General features: G+C 42.2%; 1 protein-coding gene across 1 annotated transcript in view; it reads right to left on the bottom strand.

Annotated features, from left to right (window-relative positions):
- LOC139199104 (ras and Rab interactor 2-like) overlaps positions 1–21,963 on the bottom strand; it is a 31,100-nt gene that overhangs the window by 5,249 nt on the left and 3,888 nt on the right. Inside the window, exons 2-9 of the mRNA XM_070828119.1 lie at positions 17,501–17,641; positions 13,153–13,247; positions 12,703–12,901; positions 12,507–12,621; positions 10,405–10,477; positions 9,597–9,688; positions 3,786–5,198; positions 93–175 (exon numbers count right to left, since the gene is read on the bottom strand). Coding sequence (XP_070684220.1) covers positions 93–175; positions 3,786–5,198; positions 9,597–9,688; positions 10,405–10,477; positions 12,507–12,621; positions 12,703–12,901; positions 13,153–13,247; positions 17,501–17,569 — 2,139 coding nt within the window. The 5' untranslated portion in view covers positions 17,570–17,641. The remainder of the gene's footprint in view (positions 1–92; positions 176–3,785; positions 5,199–9,596; positions 9,689–10,404; positions 10,478–12,506; positions 12,622–12,702; positions 12,902–13,152; positions 13,248–17,500; positions 17,642–21,963) is intronic.

The raw sequence follows: 21,963 nt of genomic DNA on the forward strand, positions 1-21,963 counted from the left end.
AAGAAAAGACCCTTTGTTTGTAATTTTGTGAGATAAGATAGTACAGACACAGCCCAACATGTCAGGATAACAAGACTGCACTTATCTCTTACCTGGAAGTCATGTAAGGCCACCTCTATCACGCTCTTCAGAGGCTTTAGGACACACTTGTGCATGGCTTTCTCTAGCACCTGGTCTGTAGGAGATGACAAGGACAGACACACACACACAGAACCATGCCGCACACAGACACACACAGGCCACAGGAAACAGATATTTTTGATTGTTAAGGCACACAAATAGACGAAGAAATCATTTACTCCTCAAGCAATGAGTCAAAGTGTGTCATTGCCTGATGCATAAGACCAATGTCATCACATCACATCACATCTGTAGTGTCAACAACTGTAAATGCTACAAATACTACAATTACTGTAAATAAAGGGGATGGAACACTCCATTAGAAAGCACCCTGTTTAGTCATCTAGACACTTTACGGCACAATAAATTCAATAAGTCAGCTGACTTTAGCTGACTGCTACAGTGAAGTGATCTTTTGTCAAAGGATAAGTCAGACTTTTTTTCAGGTGTTGTGAACAAAATGAATCCGCCAACATACCCAAAACAAACTAAAGATGTGTTAGTGCATCTACTTTCTAACATCCCTTCATTCCTGCTGAAGATGTACATCTTGGAAAATATGTGGATTCATTTTATGCCAAGTAATTATTCAGCAAACATTATTCAAATAGGGGTAAACCAAGCAGCCTGTCCTGCAGAAGATCAACAGCAGCTGTCCTGATAGTTTCTTGTGTGTCGTTCTGATGCGTCTGTGTCTTGAAAGGTATACAGTGAGAACCACTTTTCTAAGTTTTGAAACAAAATATTATACAAATGTAGCTGATTAAATTGACATTGAAAGAATTAAAAGTCAGATTTTACCAGATAGATTACATATTTGCTATTTAGCTAAAGGAGAGTCTGAACATTTGAAGGGTCAAAGAGTAACAGATTTGTTAGAGTGTCAGCGTGAGTCTGAACTTGACAGAATCCAACTTGGAACCTGATCCAACAATGAACTCAACACTCTTCACAAGTATAACACTCATTCAGCTAGCACTCAGTAAAAAGCTGCACTTGTCCTCAACAATGGCTCCATGTGTACCTCAGACCTACATACATAGGCTTCAAATTATTTTCTGCCTACCTCAACTATGTACAGCATGTCGCCTTTGCACAATTGTGCCTTATTGTTCACTGGCAGTACTGACACAGCTATTCATGCACAAGCATCCCCAGTCTCCAGCCAGCGTTTGTGCCGCGCTGATGCAACCAGCTGCCCGGAACCAAATGCATGTTTTGCAAATGGTGTAAACAAGCGAGCATGCACACGCGAGAATTCTGTTCTTGTGGAGGACTTTTTTGCCTTCATGATGAGCCTGAGGAACACCACAGGAGCACCGGCTAAACATTCCTCCACTGACGCTGCAGCACAAGCCTCCACACTGTGTCTAAGAGCCAAGTGTTGTGGGTCGCTTGAGGTAAGGGTTTGGCCGTCCTTCACTGCACACCGCTAAGACAAATAAATCTGAAACCATTAACAAGGGGAGGCCTGAGGTGTTCACCGAGGCACCACAAGTTCGTCAAATCCTACTGTGTACGCAAGGAGGGGCACATCAAGGGCACGCAATCCACACACACACACACACACACACAGACACACACAGACATATTTTCTGACTGCAGACTTCCTGATTCCCTCCAGAAAGGCTCATTTCCTTTGTATATTGGGCAATGTTTGTTCTTGGGCTTTATCTGGACTACAACCTGTTCAAAGGCTTCTCTCAACTGCAATAAACTTCATGAGAGTCTATGACACACAGTGGATACACGTGCTCACCAACAAGCACATACACTTTCATACAAAACTCTAAAAGTAATACATGAAAACAAACTTTAAATTCAGGCAGTTTTCACCCCCCCCTTATCCGGTCATGGCTTTAGGTTAGGGTGTGTGTTGACAGCTGGACACCCTCCCTTTACAAACACCCAATAACTGATCATTCTGTGACATTATTTGAAAGTCGCTACAAATACTCAAAGGTTTGGACTCTTTTAAAACATGCACAAAAGATTTAGAGTCCAACTTGAACATTTCTTCCCAAAGATGTCAGACTTTCAGCCATAACGTGATCACATACTTTTTAATCTTTCTGTAAACACCCGGAGTGGAAGCAGAGACATCAGCTAAGCTCCACTCCTACTTTTTAAACATATTCAGCGGGACTGTAGCATGACGTCAGCCGGACTGCAGGCTGATGCTCATTATCGCAGGTTTGCTTTTCAGGGCAAAAATAAATAGCTATGATTCTGAAACATTGCTCACCCTTCCTTTCATTCCAGCTCCAATAAAACTGTTTACTATTTACAATGAAACTTTCAACTTAATTCCATGGTGGCTGTATAAAAAACATTCCTTCACGTTTTCCCTCTCCGAGGGGAACATTTGTCAGCATGAGGCCCTTTATGTGGTGTGTTAGCACAACCAGAATGCATCACTTCTCTGTCTCTGAACAAGGCTTTGCTGTTATTGTTTACAATGAACAAGGGATGTGAGATGAGTGCAAAGACATACTTACATATTCATGCAAATACTCCAGAATAGTCCAGAATAATCTGATGGGAATGAAACATTTCTTTGATAGAGCGGCTCGTGCCTGCTAACTTTATTTCATCATGACCTCAACTAGTATGACTTTCAGCAAGAACACTACAGTACTTTTTTTTGGCACCATGTTTTTCTACAAAACCTCTGTTTATGCAGCTAAAGAAGGATAAGTTCTAAAATGTTGAATGTTGTCTAAACACAAGCAGCTGTACAGGAATCCTGGCCCAGTGAAATACTACACATCTCACTATCTCCCATTTCAGCGATCACTTTGATATTTTTAAAGCTGAGTACTATTATAGTACTTTTGGACATGATCCAGAGCCACCAGACTTCTCCTGTGATCTGCGAGGTAAAATTATATTGAAGAGAATGATGTAATGGTTGTTTCTGTTTAAACTAAAATGATCTTACAGGTCTCTGGGGGGATCCTTTCCATAATATTGTCAGACACTTTGAATAATAATAATCTGAGCCTGTCAGTGGCAAAAACAAGCACTTATAGTGGACACTTGCACTTTATGATTTCAGTTGCAGCCTGTTTGTCAACTACTGAACCAATTCCTAAACATTTAAACCCCAAATGTGTATATGTAATAGGGCCTAGGTTTAAAAAAATAAAGGTTACCTTTTAACAGTTTTCAATGCACAGTGCTATGGACACAATTTGGTAGGCAGCGAATTGAGATTAAATACAAAGCACCTCTAATACAATTAAATAATGAAACTCCAGCCCATCAAAATGAACCTCAACTGCTCTGTGAGCAAACAGAAGCCAAGAATAACTCACACTGGCATTTCTGTAACTCAACACCAGTAATGAGCAGACTAATATGGAAAACTTCAACTAGTATGTCTGACTCCAGACAGTGGCAAGCCTGAACACTCACTGAACAGTGGCAATGAGTGGAGTCATCAAACATTCAACGCTAAAGTGGTTTTACTTCTGATATCATGCAGGAAGGAAAACATGTAGAGAACTGAATGCTGTCAGGGATGGGATATGACTAAAACATCACACAGATGTGCAGATGTTTCGCTGTGTGAGGGTTAATAATTCCACCATGCAACTGTCAAATCCTACAAATACATTCAACATCGTAGTTTTAATGATTTGTAATCTTCTTGAACAACTTACCGATCTGGTCCTCAGGTATGAGGGACTCTATAGGCGGGTCAAGCTCAGAGCTCTGGCGCAGGTAAGCCTTCATCTGTGTCATAAACTGCCTGAGAGTCTGCAGAAAATCCATCCCTGATGTGTGACAGCCTCGGTTCTCCTGAACAAAGCTGATGTAGTCCTGAACCAGGGAGCCAAAATATGAGCTTTTGTCCCTGGACAGCTCAGCGATCCTCTTCACTGCCCGTCTCTCTGGGGTCATGAGGGAACTGAGCATGCCGCTCACCTTGCGGAAGCGTCCCTTGAGGGCCCTGGGGAGGATAAAAGAGCCACCACTCAGGCTCACGCCGACCATTCTCCGCCGTGCTTTGAAGGACGGACGGAGGCGCATTTCCAGATCCGTCTCCAGGCCGACCCCATAGTCTTCCTCCTCATCTTCTTCCCCATCTTCATCGTCTTCACTGCTGTCTTCCGCTGGGTCAGGATGATTAAGGTGTCGGGAAGGGCTAGGTGCCAGGCCCAGGGAGAATCCAGGAGACTGAGAATATTCCAGTGAGTCAGAGGAAGAAGTAGACATGCTCATGTCACTGAGCCGCTGGCGTCCCCTCTCATTACGACTGGACGGACGCCCAGCGTTATTCTCCAGTAGTACATCTGCAGGGGCAGCAGGAGGAGGCTGGCAGGGTGGAAGCTTTGCACGGGAAAGAGCCTTGGCGATGGTCTCATCATCCAGGGCAATGTGGCAGCGGTGAGCTTCCAGATCAGGCTTCTTAGGCCTTGGAGGTGGTGGGTTTGAAGGCACAGGGATTGGTGAGCTGGCAGCTTTGGATGGGCTGCTGTGCTTGGCACCCATTGGTGGGCGAGCTGGTGCCGGGCGCCTGCTGGGGGACTGTTGTTGCTTTGCAAGCACAACAACAGCCTCTGGCATGCTCTTGGGTCTGGTGGTAGCAGCTGGGGGTCCAGGTGGTGGTGGGGCAGGGCGCCGGCGTGGCATGGAGCGCGGAGGAGGGGGGCGAGGGGGAGGGGGGCGTGATTTTCCGTTCAGTTTGATTTTGTCCACCTGCTTCTCGCAACCTTGGCTGCTGTTTAACTGCTTCATGGGCAATTTCCCAGCATTCTCTGGGTTATCATCGGACGTGACCGCATGCGAAGGCAGACTGTCCTCACGGTGATGGTGATGAGTCTGGAGAAACAAGGGGTTAACAAAGCATAGAGGACCACTGGAATGTCTTCTCTCCAGATGAAAGGAAGGAGGAGCAGCGTGGGAGCGTAGGGTCGGGGGAGCACTGTCACAGTGAGACCCGGTGTGACTCTGCTGCGACCCCTCAACTCCTCTGTTCTTGTCAGTTCGCTGGGGGCTGAGAGTGCGGCTCAGAGGACGACGGGGACGCGGAGAGGTGCGACGCTGGCTGCACAGGGCAGAGTCCCAAAAGCCTGTGATACACAGACAGAGAAACATTAACTCACTTTAAGCTAGACACATACTTCACAAGGTTCCCAGACAGGAAATATCCTCAGACAACAACTGGGATCAAGAGTGTTACAAAAAAGTTAGAAGGTTAGAAGGTAAAGAAAGGATGTAAAATAACAAAGACGGCATTCTCAACTTTCTCACCATTAGTTTGGATGTGTCTTCAAAGTTTCTCTAAGTTTTCTCTTTGCCTTGTCTTTCTGTTTGGCTGTGTCATTCGCCTCCCTGAGTTCAGCCCTGTGTCTCTTTACTCTGATTCACTACGTGCCGACACACAACCGGAGACACGAAGAGGGAGTCGCCCATGGTAATGACAGAGTGGGAGGGCCCTCAACACACCACACTGCACACAGCTCCAGTTCCTCCACTCCTTCTTCCTGCTCCGTTTTCCTCTCTCGTACTCCTACGCTGTGCTGTGTTTCCCTGAAGCTCCCGTAGCAGAGTAGTTGTAGGAACATTTATCAAATGAATCTGTTGCTGTTTGTAAACCTTATTTTCATGATTTTTCTGCCTTCTTCTCTTTTTATATCGGCACTGCTAGTATCACATAATGCCCCCACTTTGATATACTTGTGTGCTTTGCCATTGAATGATCCCATTGTTTACAGCTATATTTGGCAAGACTGTTATGCTGACATGCTGAGAGGAACAGGCAACCAAATCATACCACTTGAAAATACCAATGGAGAAATTGTAGCCTAAGCCTAGCGATGACTGTTCTGCAGGCCAAATATGGAAACATTAACTCTTGCATGCTTAGGGCAATTAAGAAGCAGGGTCCAGCTGTTAGAGCACTTTCATGTGTCCTATAATACCTCGGTGTCTGGACACTGAAATGTGCCTGTAATAATCTTACTGGTCCATATGAGCAATGAACACCTCTCTACAGAGCAAGACTACAGCAGGCTGCCCATTCCAAGCAGCACATACAATGTTGTGCCTGACTAAAGGATACTCTGATCCTACAAAGATGAATGCTGTTCCCTTTGATTTATGTTAACATTGATCTGTAATATTTTCAAATACAGGCTGGTGTTCAAATAATGGTTGAGTCTCCATTTTATTTGTGACCAGCATGAACAAATAAAGGCCAGACTTGTGTAGGCCAGGTAAAAAACAGAGGAGAAATCACCTGCGCTGTCATAGCTCACATGGTAAACTCATACAACAGCAAAATGATTTGATTTACGTTTGTGATCAACAATTTTCATTCAACAGGAGGTCAGACTGGTAATGTTGTCACTGATACAGCCATGAGAAGCAGAGAAGATATGTTGCTTAAATATATTTCAGTGTGACCAGTAGTAATAGTATACTTAATAGTTCCTTCAGTACACAGTATGCAGTGGACACTGATTGAGTATGCAGTTTGCAGTATGGCAGCATGTGATTTTGAACACTAAGAGTCTACAACCATGCTAGCTTCACTGTGAAGATCCACAAAATGGCAGAAAAGAACCCAAGAACACGACTGGAGCTGCTCATGTAAATTAAAAGCTCAGTTTTAATGAACAAGCAAGCAACGGTCAAACCAGGTAGTCAGTCAGTGGTGGCGAATAAATCAGACAAGGAGCAGGCAATGAGGAATCCAAGGTGTAAAGGTAGTCTAAAGAACAAAACAGGCAGATCAGGAAAAACAGGCAGAAACGCTGAAAAGCTGAGCAAAACACACTAGACAATCTGGACATGGACCTTATATATGAAGAGTGACTGATTAACTGATGGGAAGCAGATGAGTGTGGGGGTGGGGCAGGTAAGGTGAGTGGAATCTGCAGAGCAGGAAGAACATGAACAAGAACACTGGGTTGTGTTCAATAGTCTTTTTCAGTTGGATTATCTTAACACAGTGGTTGTGTTTTCTTCAGTCCTCATACATTCTCCTTTACATCTTTTCTTAATCTCATGATGATTTCCATCGAAGTCAAGGAAAAGTGTGAGGGATTAGACAATGATTTGTAATTTTTGGACTATTTAACCATAACCTTTGTATATTGCAAGGTAGAAAAGAGGATAAGGACACAAGGGACAGACTGAAGTTCTAACTTCAAGTACAGCAGTGCTTTGAGCTAGAAGCTAATAGAACACTAACATGCTCACACTGACGGTGCTAAATTGCTTATGTTAGACAGGTATAATGGTGACTATGTTCACCATCTTTGCTTAGCATGTAAAGCATGCTGAATTTTGCTAATTAGCCCACTGTACAGCTGAGGCTGCTGACACTGGCATTAGGTTCGTGTTTAGTGATAAACCAGTGCACAGGACGCAACCAATTGAAATGTTGACCTGGAGGCCATACAAGAACGAGTTAACAAATCACCAAATTACAACTTAGAATTAATCCTGAGGAGGACATGAATATCAGTACTAAATTTCATGAGAATCCATCCAGAGCCGCTGAGATATGTCAGATCCAGAGTCACACAGCTAGTTTAGCTAAAAACGTGAACTGATCCTACCCTTATGAGAAATATTCATTTGACCAATTGTCTCAATCTTTATGATCAAAAAATAGTAACAAGTAAAACATGCCTAAAACCACTCTGTTCTAGCCACACCCTCCATGCCCTCAACATCACTGTAGTATTCAAACACCTCTGAAGCTGTTTGTGACATGTGTTTGTCTTTCACATGTGCATGCCCAGATTCCACAACACAGAATATGGCAGCCTGTCCTCTGTCTCTAAATAGAAGCTTTCCACTGGAGAAGGGGAGTTTCCCTTAATGACTATGTGAGTTAGCTAAAAAAAGCTCATGCACTTGCTCACACTTAAAAGATTCTCTCCCTTCACATCAGATGTAGGAACAGCAATGCAAAAGGAATTGCAGTGCGGGCTTACACCCACTCCCACTCACAGGAATGCCAGCATGCAAATACAATAGCACTTTTTCATGTTTGTGAGAAGCTATGACACCGTTTACTGTGCGTTATGTTACCTGCAAGCCTGTTTTCATTCATGTCTGAATGTGGTGTGATAGTATGTGTGTGTTTAGAAAGCACACAGCCTACTGTAGCTTTCCATTTGCCACTCCCTTCTCCACACTAAGCACTGAGCTATGTCGTAGGCTTCTACCGTCAGAGGCTGACTCACTGTAGTTCTACAGAATAACTAGAGACTAAGTCTGCTTTATCTTTATTGGTTTGCTTAGTTGACTGACTACACGTTACAACAGGTGTAGCAATCATCAGGCCCTGACTCCACTACTGAAGAGAATGTTGTATATTAAAGTACAATATTGCTGTTTCCTACAATAGCAGGAATTGAAAGTTGAGAGATGATCATTCATCACTCTCATATTTCTATAGAGATGGAGTTGGGAGGCCTATTAGCGTAGCTTAGCATAAAAGCTGGAAGCAGCTCCTTTGCTAAGATAGATAGATAGATAGATAGATAGATAGAAATACTTTACTACTATTGATCCCCACCATGACCACCACCATGAATACAAACAAATAAATAAGCAAAAGAAAAATGTACAAAATGTTGTAAGTTGCAGGTAAATAAATACAAAATGTAATATACACTATAAAAAGTACCAGATGTAATATGCAGAGTAACACCAAAGTGCAAGTTGAATAAAAACTGTAGTTCAAGTTTTTAAGTACAGGAGTAACATGTTAATGTTAAATGACAGAGGGTGCTGAGAGTTCTCTGCCAGCCAGAGGTGAGGTATTAAACAGTGGTTATTTCCTGTATCTGTCCTTGTGACAGCGGCACTGAACCAGTCTGTGTGCATAGTTTTTAGAATGGGTCTTTGATCAGACATAGTGGCACACAACCTAGAATGTAATGTGATAATGTTTTGTTGTGATGTAAACAGTGGAGAGCACCAGGCTAGCTGTTTCCCCCTGTTTCCAGTCTTTATGCTAAGCTAGGCTAATCTTCTCATCTAAATTCTTGATATGTTGAACCATGTAGTTAGTTTATGTTAGCTTAGTTCATATTTCCACCTGTGCTCCCTTCCCTAGTGTATATATTGTCTGCATTCTCTCCTGTCCTGTGCCAGATCGTCTCGTACCCTTGGGTCTACTTGCAGCGTCTTTAGTCAGTGAGAGTTTCTAGTGAGTGTTTTGAGTCTCTTAGTAAGTATTTTTTGGTGCCTTGCCCTTGTTTTTTATGCAACATTAAAGCTGCACGTTTTTACAATCTGTTTTGCCTCGTGTCGACCTTTTGGGTCCATCTTCCTGTGTGTGCTTCTGGTCGTGACATATGCAGTTTTACTTGTGTGACATTAATGTTAACGAAAGGCTGAAATGGGATATATATCTAAAAATTGTAGAGTAAAATCACCAGTATGGTCATTAAAGATGTTTAAGAGAGTGTTCATACAGAAACCAATAAAGTAATAAATGAGGCTACCTGCTCCAAGCTGGGCCACCTCCTCCAGTTCTTTCTGAGTCTTAGCAGATGCAATGGCCTCGGGGAGTTTGAGTGTGAAAGGCAGGACATCCCTAAGTGAAAGATGTACATAAAATAAGAATCAATACAACAAAAGAAATCATTGAAACATGAAGGAAGGAGCTGCAGTGTGAGCTGTGTTACCAAACTTCCATACATCTCTAAATACATCTCTACTGTTCAGTGCTTTATGCTCTGGGTTGTAATGTACATCGTGCTCATCTTGACAATGATATCCCCTGACAAAAGTGATGACGCCAGAAATTTGGTTAGCAAAACAAAACCAGCACACTGGCATGCAGAGAAGTGAAAACACTTTCACCCATCACTAATGTAAACTCCCTTTGTTTCCATTACAAAGCCATAGATAATGAACTTCTCCAGATATATAATACATACATGTAGTGATTGGCAATGTAAGTTAACATTCAGTTAAGAGAAATCTCATTTGTATTTGTAAAATTTAGGAGGCGTGTTTGCTTTGCAGTTATCCCTCTAGGTGACTGCAGTGCTGTGGTGGGTATTGCTTGAAGCACTATTTCCCTCTATTTCCGGTGTCGTCGCTTTAAGCCGAGCGTCTGTCTGCGTCTCCCGATCTGGCACGAGCTAAAACAAGAAGTGAGAGCTTTGGGCGCTGAGAGCTGACTGCTTAGTCAACAAACATTATTTTCATCCATGGGGTGACGGCTCTCTCGTCACAGAGCTAAACACGGAGAAGTTGGGGATGTGATGGGTGGATAGACAAAAAAAACAGATATTGGTTGTTTACCTGCTGATGCAGTAGAAAGCCACCAGGCGAAACAGATCTGCAAAGCTGATCCCAGATCCCTCCAGAGAAAAGGCTGCAAATGAAATACGAGACTGGAAATCAGTTATATGTAGTTGCTTAGAGTGCATTTGCATTTGGAGCCTTTTATTATTCTCCTCAATTGTAATACCAGGACGTCACTATGAATGGCAGTGTTGTTTGTCTGGTCAGTCTCGTCCTTTTTGTTTTTTTGTCTCATGGTCCTCAGAGGATGAATCCTAACTACTATGTTGATCTCCGGACTTTTCTTTCTGCACAAAAGCAGGTTGATACTTTTGTTTTGTGAGAGTGAAATTCAGAAACGTATGTTGGATACACTGCCATAAAACCTGCTACAGACATTCAAGGTTCCCAGAGGATAAGTTCTGACAACTTTGGTGATCCCCTGAGTTTTTATCTTCAGTTTTAATACTTTATCTCAACATCCATATCGACTGAGACAGAATTTGGCACATATAATCATAGTTCCCAGATGATGTATCCTCATAATGTTTTATGGATTGCAATACATTTTGTACATACATCAGTACCTCCTCATCATCAGTACCAGGGTTCAAACCCTTTTTCAGCCAAATTCAATATTTAGGCATAGTTTCGAGAATGAATGTGCATGTTAATGAGCAATGTAACTTTAAAGGGTCAGGTGATTTGTATTTATTGCTAAAACCATTGTTTAAAAGTTAAGTTCAAACTGCTCATGCATGCAGAAGGCTAACTTAATACAGCAGTCTGTGTGATACGAGACACCAACTGTGGAGCAGTTGACCCACATCTAAAGTCCAAACCAGGCCAAATGCACTCCCCTCCCTCCCATGTGTGCTGTCATTTCAACAGGGAAAGGCCACAGATGGTATGTCATCACACTTTGGCGCTGTCACAGCTCCACAACTAATTCTCAGTACTGAAGCACCTCACTTCAATGTAGGACTAATTATTGTGAGGTTCGAAGCAGAAATTGAAAGGCAAGATCCCAGCTGTCAACCATTAAACATGTACATTACATTTTCAATTAAATATGCTTGTTTCGTGCATTCAAGTCACATACGCAGCTCGCTGCAGTATGTTACCTGTGCATAATCAGCAAACTGCTCAGATAAGTCAAAAGGTCATGGAATGTGTTGCTGCAACCACATCACGTGCAGACATAAACTGCACAAAAAAGTGGACATGGCGTACAGGTCTTAAAAGTGAAGCCAATGCAGTGGGCAAGTGCCTTAAACCTGCATTCTTTCTAATGGCCAGCAGGAAGCGACTCTGTTGGCTGAATGAATGGAAGTCTATGAGAAAATGAGCCTACTTCTCACTAGATTTATGATCTCAGTAAACACCTTTCTAATGAATTTATGGCCTCAGTCTCAAGTCTCACCACATAATGTTCACTTAGTAACCTATGGTCCCATTTAGAGGAAAGTAGGCGATAAAACAGGGTATGCTTTAGGTACATAGTATGTTGTGAATAACCGATCAGAAGTGGCCCCCTAAAAAGCCTAGATAGTGACGGCCATGAAACCAAGATGGAGACACCCGAAAAGCCAAAGCTGAGGTTTCGAAACTCAGGTCCCAATGGGTGACGTCACGGTGGCTATGTCCGCACACACACACACGACTGGGCCAAACTGACTTCCTCCGGTCACACACTCTCATTTGTCATTCGAGCATAGGTTTATCTTTGTACACAGTTGCAGACGGGAAATGACATCTTTAGCACAATGTGATTGCAGAGGCGGCTGTGATTGAGCGAGGCAGAATAAGGAGACAGAGGGAAACCAAAAGAGCACACTTTGATTTCACTGCCATTAGCCACTGCCTAAGCCATTACAACTTCTGAGCCAATATGAATTTATCTTTCCAAAAAAAGACACGGATACAGAAACGGTTCCTTATCGAACAAGTTCTGTACAGTGTCAGATTGTAAAACAAATTGCAAAGACTGACAAACATTTTTGAGATAATCTGAAGGTTTGAAATTGTTACTAAATATCTAAACTATAATGTCCTGATGAAGATAACTCCACCCACCCAGCACTACTGTTACAGTCAGCTAAATCAAACATGTTACTTACTGTACTGGCTCTCTCTGACAGGGAAGTGACTGATGGGAGTTCCTGACTGATTCTCCTTCAGACGCACAGACAGAACTTTTCTCTGCAGAGCGGCTGACTTCCTGACCAGGAACACCTGCGTCAAATATAATATAATCTTAGATAATATTCAAAGGAGACACATTAACACGTGACTCGCAGGACCATAACCCCTCACCCCTGGTGGCTGTTGGAGCAGTATGCGATTGGCCTCATCCTCACTGACTGCCAGCAGCAGCCACACCGCGTGGGTTTGGGTCAGCCTGTCCAACACACTCATCCTCCTCCGCAAGGAGTCGTATCCAGAATCCCTTTCACCCCCCACCCCGCCATAGTGGGGGGACTGCAGGTAAACACCACTCACGTCATTCTCCAGCCTTACAGAGAGACACAGAAAGAGAGACAAGTAGGAAAACACTTGCCATCTGCTGGCAAAAATCAGTATCGATGTGTAGCAGCAGCAACAAATAATGTTGAGGGAAATCAGATTTGGCAAAATGCAAAACAATGAAGAACAAGCTGATGGCAGTACATGATCTGCCTCGTCAAGATTAACGTTTCCAGATAATATGTAGAATAAAAACCACGACTAGTCGGGTAAGTTTGGGAGTTTGGAAAACAGTCTTACCTTTGTAGGTCAATGGGCTCCTTGTCAGCTGTTGGGGAGGTCTGGACCATCTCCTTCTTCAGTTCCCCGATCTCCGACGCAAATGTGTCAATCAGCTAGAGGAAGACAGAATGAGCAGCTTTAATATACATGAGACAATAAGGCAGAGAAGAGGAGGGGGAACAGCAGTAAACGAAACTGACAGCATTGCTCAAACGTAAATTGGAAAGCAAGAAAGACTTAGGGACAGAGAACAAAAGGCAGGGGAACAGTTAGTCATTTTTCCTGTGCATGGACCTCATTTCCTTTAGACAGGAAACATGGACACAAAGCATTGACCAACATCCAGAGTGAGCAAGAAAATCTCTCAAGTTCTCAAGAGACTATATGCAGGCTGACAGAAATAAGGGTTGTCATCAACAGCCGTGCATCTAATAACTACAGCGGACAGTTGTGTCATTGTACCGTATTCACTTTTTAGCCCGCAACTAGTTTGGGATTCTATGTTACCCCCCGACAATATCAAGATAACAGCAACCCCCAACCCTAATCCCACCCACCCCATCAGTAGACAGGAAGCATAATGTTGTCATGGTTTCAGTGTGTTATGCTGTGGGCTTCAACTAGTTTTTTTTTTCTTAAAGCGTGCCGAAGTAGCTGTTCCTGTTTGCAGTGCACCCATGGATGCACAGGCAACTATCAATGGGTTACTTTGAAAAATGAAAATATGTTTATTTATATATAATATATACATCAGGCCTCTGTGTTCAGAATTGACTGAGTTGTGATAGAAGGAGTGCGATTTTTGACTCAAATTACAGCAATCTGGTTAAAGTAGTACAAGTAACTACTGACCGCCTCCATGAGCTGTGTGTCACACCCTCCGCTGCTACTACGTCTGTTTTCTTAGAGCACAGGTATGCACCTTTCACCTCATGCTGCATCTTTAAGTCAAATTTAATTACTTTTGTGTTGTCATGTTTTTCCACATTCCACATGTTAGGACACTCCCAGGGACTCAAATATGTCTGAGCACATGCTGAAATGTAGCTAATACTGCTGATCTGGGCCCAACAGTGCAAACAAGATGGCTTCATAAGGCCTTTTTACATATTATATTGCTTCATCGGGTCACAGAGGACAATGTATTGAACACCAGAAATTGGAAGCAATCAAGTCAATATCAAGTATACATGGAAAATCTATATGCTATCATAAGAGCTTTTCTCATGTAGTAAACTCCACCTGTGTAGTGCAAACTCAAAACTTATACAGACATGCTTTTGTTATTGAAGAGTTTCTGTGTCCAGTATGTATATCAACCAGTAGGAGGCATCCTTTTCCACATTTTCGTCCACAAGCTAGGCTCCAGGCCAGACCACAGTCACCGCAGGCCTCTCTAATTCCCCCATCCCAGGACTAAGTGGAGCCAGCTCTGTTAAAGCCTCAGACTCCCTCTGCTTTGTGTCAGGTCAAAACTCGATTATACAACACGGGTCTTCGCGTCGTAGTAGAGTCTTGATCACTGGAGAAACAGCAAAGCACAGCAAAGTAAGTGGTCTGTATTTGTATAGCTCCATTCTTGTCATTTTGACTACTCAAACCCTTTTACATCACATCCTCATTCACCAATTCACACATCATTCATACAGGAGGAATCCAAAGTGTCATTGTTCCTGTCTAAAGAAGTGAGAATTAAACTAAAACCAGATGCTACAAACACCTCAAGTGTCAGTTTAACCACCTAGATTAGTAATATTTTCATGGTGCTCATGCAGGTACTGAAATTCATGCAGCTGGACTTACATGAGTCAATTTAGAGACAGATGAAAGGCTGGGCTACCAACCCTGCCAACCTCGGGCTGGCTGTGTGTCAACGCGTTTGTTTTAATGTTTAATGAGAACTTGGACATATTGTATGTCTGACAATACACTCTACTGAAAGCACAGTATCAACTGGGGTGATTATCACAACAACTTTAAATGTATACTAATGACCGCACCTCATGAGACACGTCTGTTAAACTCCTGAAGTTCGCAGATGACACAACGGTCATCGGCCTCATCCATGGTGTTTACATGGTTTCATTATCTAACTGAGAAACAGACAGAACTTCTGGTAAATGAAACTGACAGTGTGGACAAGAGGTGGAACCAATGTGCTGTGTAGGGGACTGTTCACCAGGCCAGTAGATTCAGGTCACATACATGTACTTCCCTTATTTTACCACCACGTTTCTAGCTCTGACATCAGAGGATGGTTGTTTATGGACTCAGTACATGGCATACCAGGGCCCTGTGTAGGGTTATTAATCTGGCCATGGAAAGAAGTACAAAGATAGTTAATACCCACTGTTTAGAGACAGGCTTTGAATTATATGAATGAAAACAGGGGAATAGGGCCAGAGTAGAAGACATGGGAAATTCCTGAGCTATGAAATGAAGGTCAGTGAACACAAGAGTTGCTGAGTGAATGGCTCTGGGCAGAGTGCCTTGTGGAGCTGTAATGGTGGTGCTCATGCAGGACCTATTCCACACTGCTGACTTTTAGAAGACAATGACTGATGAAGGACTGACATGAAAGCAATTGACAACAAAAGTGTGTTTCACTTTTGTGAACTTCATTCACCTTGTGTATTTCCACTGTGTACCGAGTTAGAGAGACTGTAGAAGAGAGGCACAGACACACACAGACGCTTGATTTATTCAGCTCTTTTAAGAATGTCTGTGTGTGTGTGTGTGTGTGTGTGTGTGTGTGTGTGTGTGCAGAGGTAAGTGATTCTCTGCATGGACTACTGTTAAAGCCATGGATGGAGTCAATGGGAAACTATGTGTTTGGTTTTGACACACAGACACATACAGAGAGTGCTTTAACAGGGTTAGTGAGGATGGAAAAACCTGCAAAGGAAATTAAACTTTCAGTGTTTTTTTCTTTCTGTTTTGTTGATCCTGGACCTAATCAGTCTTTATTAGCTTTCAGAGAAGGTTTAATTTATTCATCTGCACAAGACACCACATTATTAAACAAACCGAGTGAACTAAGAAGCTGCACCCAGGTGAAAGCTGTAACTGAGACCCAGTGTGCACGACAAGTTTTAGGTCCTTTGATGCCAAAATCTTATGGAAGAGCAAGAATTTCACCCTTGTTACTGAGCATTGTTGTTGAACCCTGCAGGAGCTGGGGTGGTTTCTGTTTTCTACTGGAGCCTCTAAATGACACAAATCAAAGCAACTCAAAAAGCTTTAATAACAGATAGAATAGCAGCTGGGAGGTCAAAGGTTAGAGTATCAATCCAACTTGCATAAATTCAAGCACCCACCCTTCAGTAAGGTGAACACTAACCATCAAGAACAGTCTAACTAACTATCACTGAGCCAAGAGGGCAGCAGTGATAGTATTATGTGACAGAATAAAAAGGATAATGATTATTTCTCCAGAAATGAATGGTTTTCCAGACATATGGCAACAGAGTGTTTTAATGAAGCAGGCAAATGAATGACATCTGGGATTGCGTTGAAAAAGTGTTTTTCCGGGTTATTTCAGTGTGAGTGAGCAACAGGGTGCGTTTATGTATTGTGAGCAATGGTGGAAAAGAAAGAAAACAGAAGAGACAGGCAAGAGACAGAAATGAAAAGGATTTAGAGAAAGAAAGCAAGTTTTATTACTCCTGTGAGTGTTTTTGACAGGCTGCCAACGAATGCAGCTGGCATTCTTCACTTCCAGCTCTCCTTCAATATATGACAGAAAGGGAGGGAAAACTATCAAAAGACAACGCCACTTTTATGTTTCATCAGTCAATACTCTATTACATTTCCTGAAAATGTGAAGAAAAGTGCTCAGTCAGAACTAATAATGTGAGAATCTGAAGCAAGGATAAAAACTCGACAGGGTAAAATACTCCCTGAGTGCATCAATCCATAAATTCTCTTATGAATGCGTAACAAAAAGTTATGAGAGAGCCACATGAGCTCAGATTGTTATTTAAAGGTACAGGGCAGTATAATGAGTATAATGCTCTGATGTGAATAATAACAGTAAATACCACTTAATCATGTTAATATCTCGATTAGATAGACAGAGGATTATAGTTGGGAGACATGTTAGCATGTTTGATGCTGGTTCATTGATCATTTTCAGTTAACTACAGGAAACAGCTAGAGGGAGGTTATTTTTATAGTTACTATTTCTTGGTTTCTATTTCCGACTGCTTGTGGGGTTTTACTTACTCTAAACAAGAAGTGTTCAATCAGCCTATCTCCTGGAAAACACTTTTAGGTACACAGGAAGTGATGTGCTTTGCATGTCTAGGCCACCTTTTGAGTCAGCTAATCCATCCATCCATCCATCCATCCATCCATCCATCCTTACCTTAAAGAAGCTACCACTCCTGTCCGTTAGGCCGCTGGGGGGATTTCTAGGTGGTGTGCTGAAGGCCATGCTGTCTTCCTGGTAACTCTTACGTCTGGGTGTGTGTTTACGTCTGAGACAGTGTCTGCAGCAGCCAGAGCTCTGTGGGTCAAAAACACACTTCAGCTGTGGTGCAACTAGAGGAAATTCCAGCTTTGGCCACAGCCAGTATTATGGAGGTCCTGGTCTGCTGGAATGCTTTTACTGTGATTCTCTGCTGCTCTTTGCCCCCCCCCCAAAGAATTCACCTCTTCTTCTCCTTTCATTTTCCAGTGTCCTCTCTCTTCACACCCCCCCCCCCCCCCCCCCCTTCTCTTCATCCCAGATAATTGCTTCAATCTCTCTTTATCTCATTCCAATCCTCAGCTTATTTTTGGCCTGAACAACTATGCTCTCATTACCTGTCTCTCCCATTTCCTCCCTCTCACATTTTTTTCACTCTTCTCTTTTACTACATTTTCTTCAAATATCTTCATACATTTATAATTAATTTTCCATCTCAGAGAGTTTCAGTTCCAAGACAGCTGCCCATCGTAACACAAAGTTTTAGGGCACTGGAGCTCTGCTTACACTTTTCATTTCATTGACTTTAACAATGCAACATTTTTCCCAAATGAGTAAAGCCTGTACTGAGCTGTATTCTAATCTTTTTGTTTCTCTCTCCTTCTACTCAGACTCTATTTCTTTTCGCTATCTTTATCTCTGTCTCCCCTTCCCTTTCCTGGCAGCGGTTCACAGTCCTCACAAACTCAGGAGATGCTCTGTTCATCTAACACAGGAAGGAAGCCATAGCCCCCACCATCACAGGCTGAGGGGGAAGTGAAAAAAACCCCACAAACATGGCACAGAGTCCAAAGGGGTTGAGTCAGACAATCAAATGTGATGCTGACTTTCCAAACACAATCTTCATTAAAATGGAAGCATCAGTAAAACTGTGTTTAACAAGGCACAGGAAAGAACTTCATCTGGTCATGTCTGTTATATTTGCAATAGCTGCAATTCAGTTGCATAAAAGCAAACATTTTGGCCGTCATCATCTTAGTAGTTTGGACCCAGAAGTTATGTTCATTCTGCAAAGGCCGCCTGTTTGGTTAGGTTTAGACATGACTCATAAGTCACAAGGTATTCCTGCCCTACAGCATACCCCGCTTTACCATCCGTTTTACTCTAAATAGGTCAGTAAATTATAAAAACTGCATTAAAAAAGATTTGAAACTAATGATTGAGATCATGAACTCATAAGGAACATGTTTACTGAGGTAATAAATGATGTGAGAAGTGGGCTCATTTTCTCATAGACTTCTATATATTCTAGCTTCTTTTTAGAGCTCCTTCAGCTCCCTGTTTTGGTTCTATGTCCCACCACTTTACAGTTTTGCTTCATCAACCTCCATTGATCAGCAGCGGGTGGCTGTTTTCAGCAAAACCCTCTGATAAATATGATCAACATTTTAATCACTGATTAATCGAGCAATAATCCAAGATGTTCTCTGGTTTCAGTTTCTCAAATGTGTGTAATATGGATTTGCACTGTTGGTCAAATCAAAAAAGCTAAATGAAAACATCTGTGGATGGACATTTTTCACTTTTTCTGACAATTTACAGACAAAATAATTACTCACTTGAGTCAATTGATTCATTGATAATGAAAATAATTGTTAGCTGCAGCTCTAACAAACTACAAAAACATTTAAGTCATATAAATGCAGACTTTGCTACATACGGTATGTGGTGACCTACACAGAGACCATAGTCAAGCCACTGTTGCCTAATGCCTGATGCTGCTCATGTGGGAATTCTTGAATCCTTAATTTTGAATTCCTGAATCGTTGGATCCCTCTCTTAATTTAAGAGTTTGATCTAGAACTGCTCAGTGTTAGTCATAGTGATAGTGTTTACAGACTCAAAACAGAACTGATAGTCTGGCACTACAGTTTCATTTCCACAGGCAGACAAAAGTGGGAGAGACAAAAAACTAATTCAAAGAGGGGCTTAACGAAACAGTTTCCACTGAGGAGATTTCCTGGAAATCAGTTAGTGATGATTCTTTGTTTGCTTCTGTTGTTGACTCTGTAAAAGATCTGAGACTGGTGACTTCGCCAATGAAAACTCTGAAGTAAATAATGTTTCCACATGCATAATCTTCTGAGCCTCAGATGACCCAGAGAGCATGCTGGGTATTGTAGGAGACAAACATCTTCAGCTCTACTTCGCAAAAGCAACTGCGGGAGTGTCCTGAAACGCCACCATCACCACTACCAAAGCACTCAAATCACATCAAACTCTCAACTAATGTAACAAGTCTCAGTCAGTGCATTCATGTGTATGTGTGTGTCAGCTGCAGATAAACATCTGACACATCTGAGCATGTGCCCCCCCCACAGACAAGCCCGTGGCACTGCAGCCCAGAGACACACTGTTGAGGTGAAGAAACACATGCACACATACAGTATGATGATGCACTGAAACTGTATGAACTAGTGAGCGAGAGATTTAGAGAGAGACATTAACATATCAAGACATACAAACACATGGAAATAAATTCTCCAGTGAGTTCATAAAGAGAAACAGACATAATGAGAGAATAAACCCCCCACAGCACGTACGCAGGCTTCATTGTGCTTTGCAGAATAACAACAATAATACTAATACTAATAATGAAGCAGAGAGACAGCAGGACTTCATTAAGCTCTGTGGTATTTTTGTTGTAAAAACCACTCTGATGGTGGGACCCTGATTTTCTCCCAGCGGGTGTCACGCTGGCTGTGAGGCAGTGCTGTCCTGTTTTAGCACTAATGAATAGCTTCAGTGTGTGTGTGTGTGTGTGTGTGTGTGTGTGTGTAGTGAGTACAGACGTGCTGTTAGTGGCACTTCTTATGTCTCATTTGATGTTAACAAAAATCCAATTTGACTTGATGATTGATTAATGATTGATTTCCTTGAGTTCTTTTATTTTGTTTATAACCTATTAAGCAGAAATGTTTTATAAACCATTCATTCATAAGAAAATTGGCATTATAACCTCTTTATAAGGCTGCCTATTTAGAACATGGTGCCAATTACAGCAGTTCAACATTTTAGGAAATAATCAAACCTGTCGTCACCATCACGTAATAATTGGTGAGTTTCAAAGGACTGCCACATTAGCTAAGCTAAGCTAAGCTAGCCGCCAAATCCTTGCACAGACATGAGAGTATCAATCAACTTGTCACACACTCGGAAAGAGAGCAAATCAATAGATTTTCCTTTGATGCTTCTTCACAGGCAATCAACACACACAAAGCATTCATGTCAGCTTGTAATGTGTGACCAAATATCAAAAGAGAAAAGCACCTCCTCTCTTCATTGAGTGTCAGTTTCACATAATAAGGAAAATACTTTTATTAGTGAGTTTATTATAATTCATTTGAGTTGTTTGTGTTGCATAACTGTACTTTTTCCAACCCATTTTATTCTGATAAGTTTTAATGTTTTCTTTATTTTTCTGTAAGTTTTTTCCATTTACTTTTTATTATTCTTGGATTTTAAATTGTGGCCACAAAAGTCAGAATTAGACTAATGGCTAACAGGCTGAGACCAGGAATCCTGTTCTCCTGAAAAGACCCATAACAAAGTCAAGCAACTGTACGTTTGCTGAGAGCTAGGACCAGGATCACTGTTTTAACATGATCCTTCAGTCAAACTAGATCGTCCACCCCATCAGGGACACTTGCTGTGGAAACATACTGTAGGCTTCAAATCATTGCATTTTAAACCAGCAGTAAGACATCCACCTTTGAACTGACTGGTGTGCACTCTCTCTTCCCCATTCTCTAAAAACACATCCAACAAACTTGATCAGTATTTCCTTCAACTATCAAGACACCATGAAGTGCTGCTTCATGGGTCAGTAGAGAGATCCAGTGAAGGGAGTCGGACTAACAGCGCTCCATGGGCACGAGGAGGGGCTGCAGGCAGCTGCACAGATCCACTGCAGACTCCCAACTCCCACACATGGGTCATGTTATTCGCCCTGAGACAAACCAGATGAGTGCGTGTTTGTGTGTGTGTCCACAGAAAGCAGTGTTAGAGAGATGAAAATAGAGCGTATTCAATATGAAATCTACATTGACTTCACTTCACTTAAAAAAGACAAAGTAATTCTTTAAATAGTTTCACACAGTTCCACAAATCTGTGTGTGTGTGCGTGCGTGCGGCCGCAGAGCAGAATTTGGGTCAGTGGTTCTCTGTAAGTTCAGCTGAACCGACTGGCCCATGCTGTGTTGGATAGAGAGGAAAGACTGTGGTTTTTTATGATACACAGGAATCTGATCACTCACAGTTTTTTTTAACTCAAGGATAGGAGGTTATGATTACTTTCTTTTTTCCGTGAAGTGTTTATGGACCTTCTGTCAGTCAAACACCAGTCTAACCAACAGCCTAAC

Source organism: Pempheris klunzingeri, chromosome 3 (assembly GCF_042242105.1).
Source record: "Pempheris klunzingeri isolate RE-2024b chromosome 3, fPemKlu1.hap1, whole genome shotgun sequence".
NCBI classification, from domain to species: Eukaryota; Metazoa; Chordata; class Actinopteri; order Acropomatiformes; family Pempheridae; genus Pempheris; species Pempheris klunzingeri.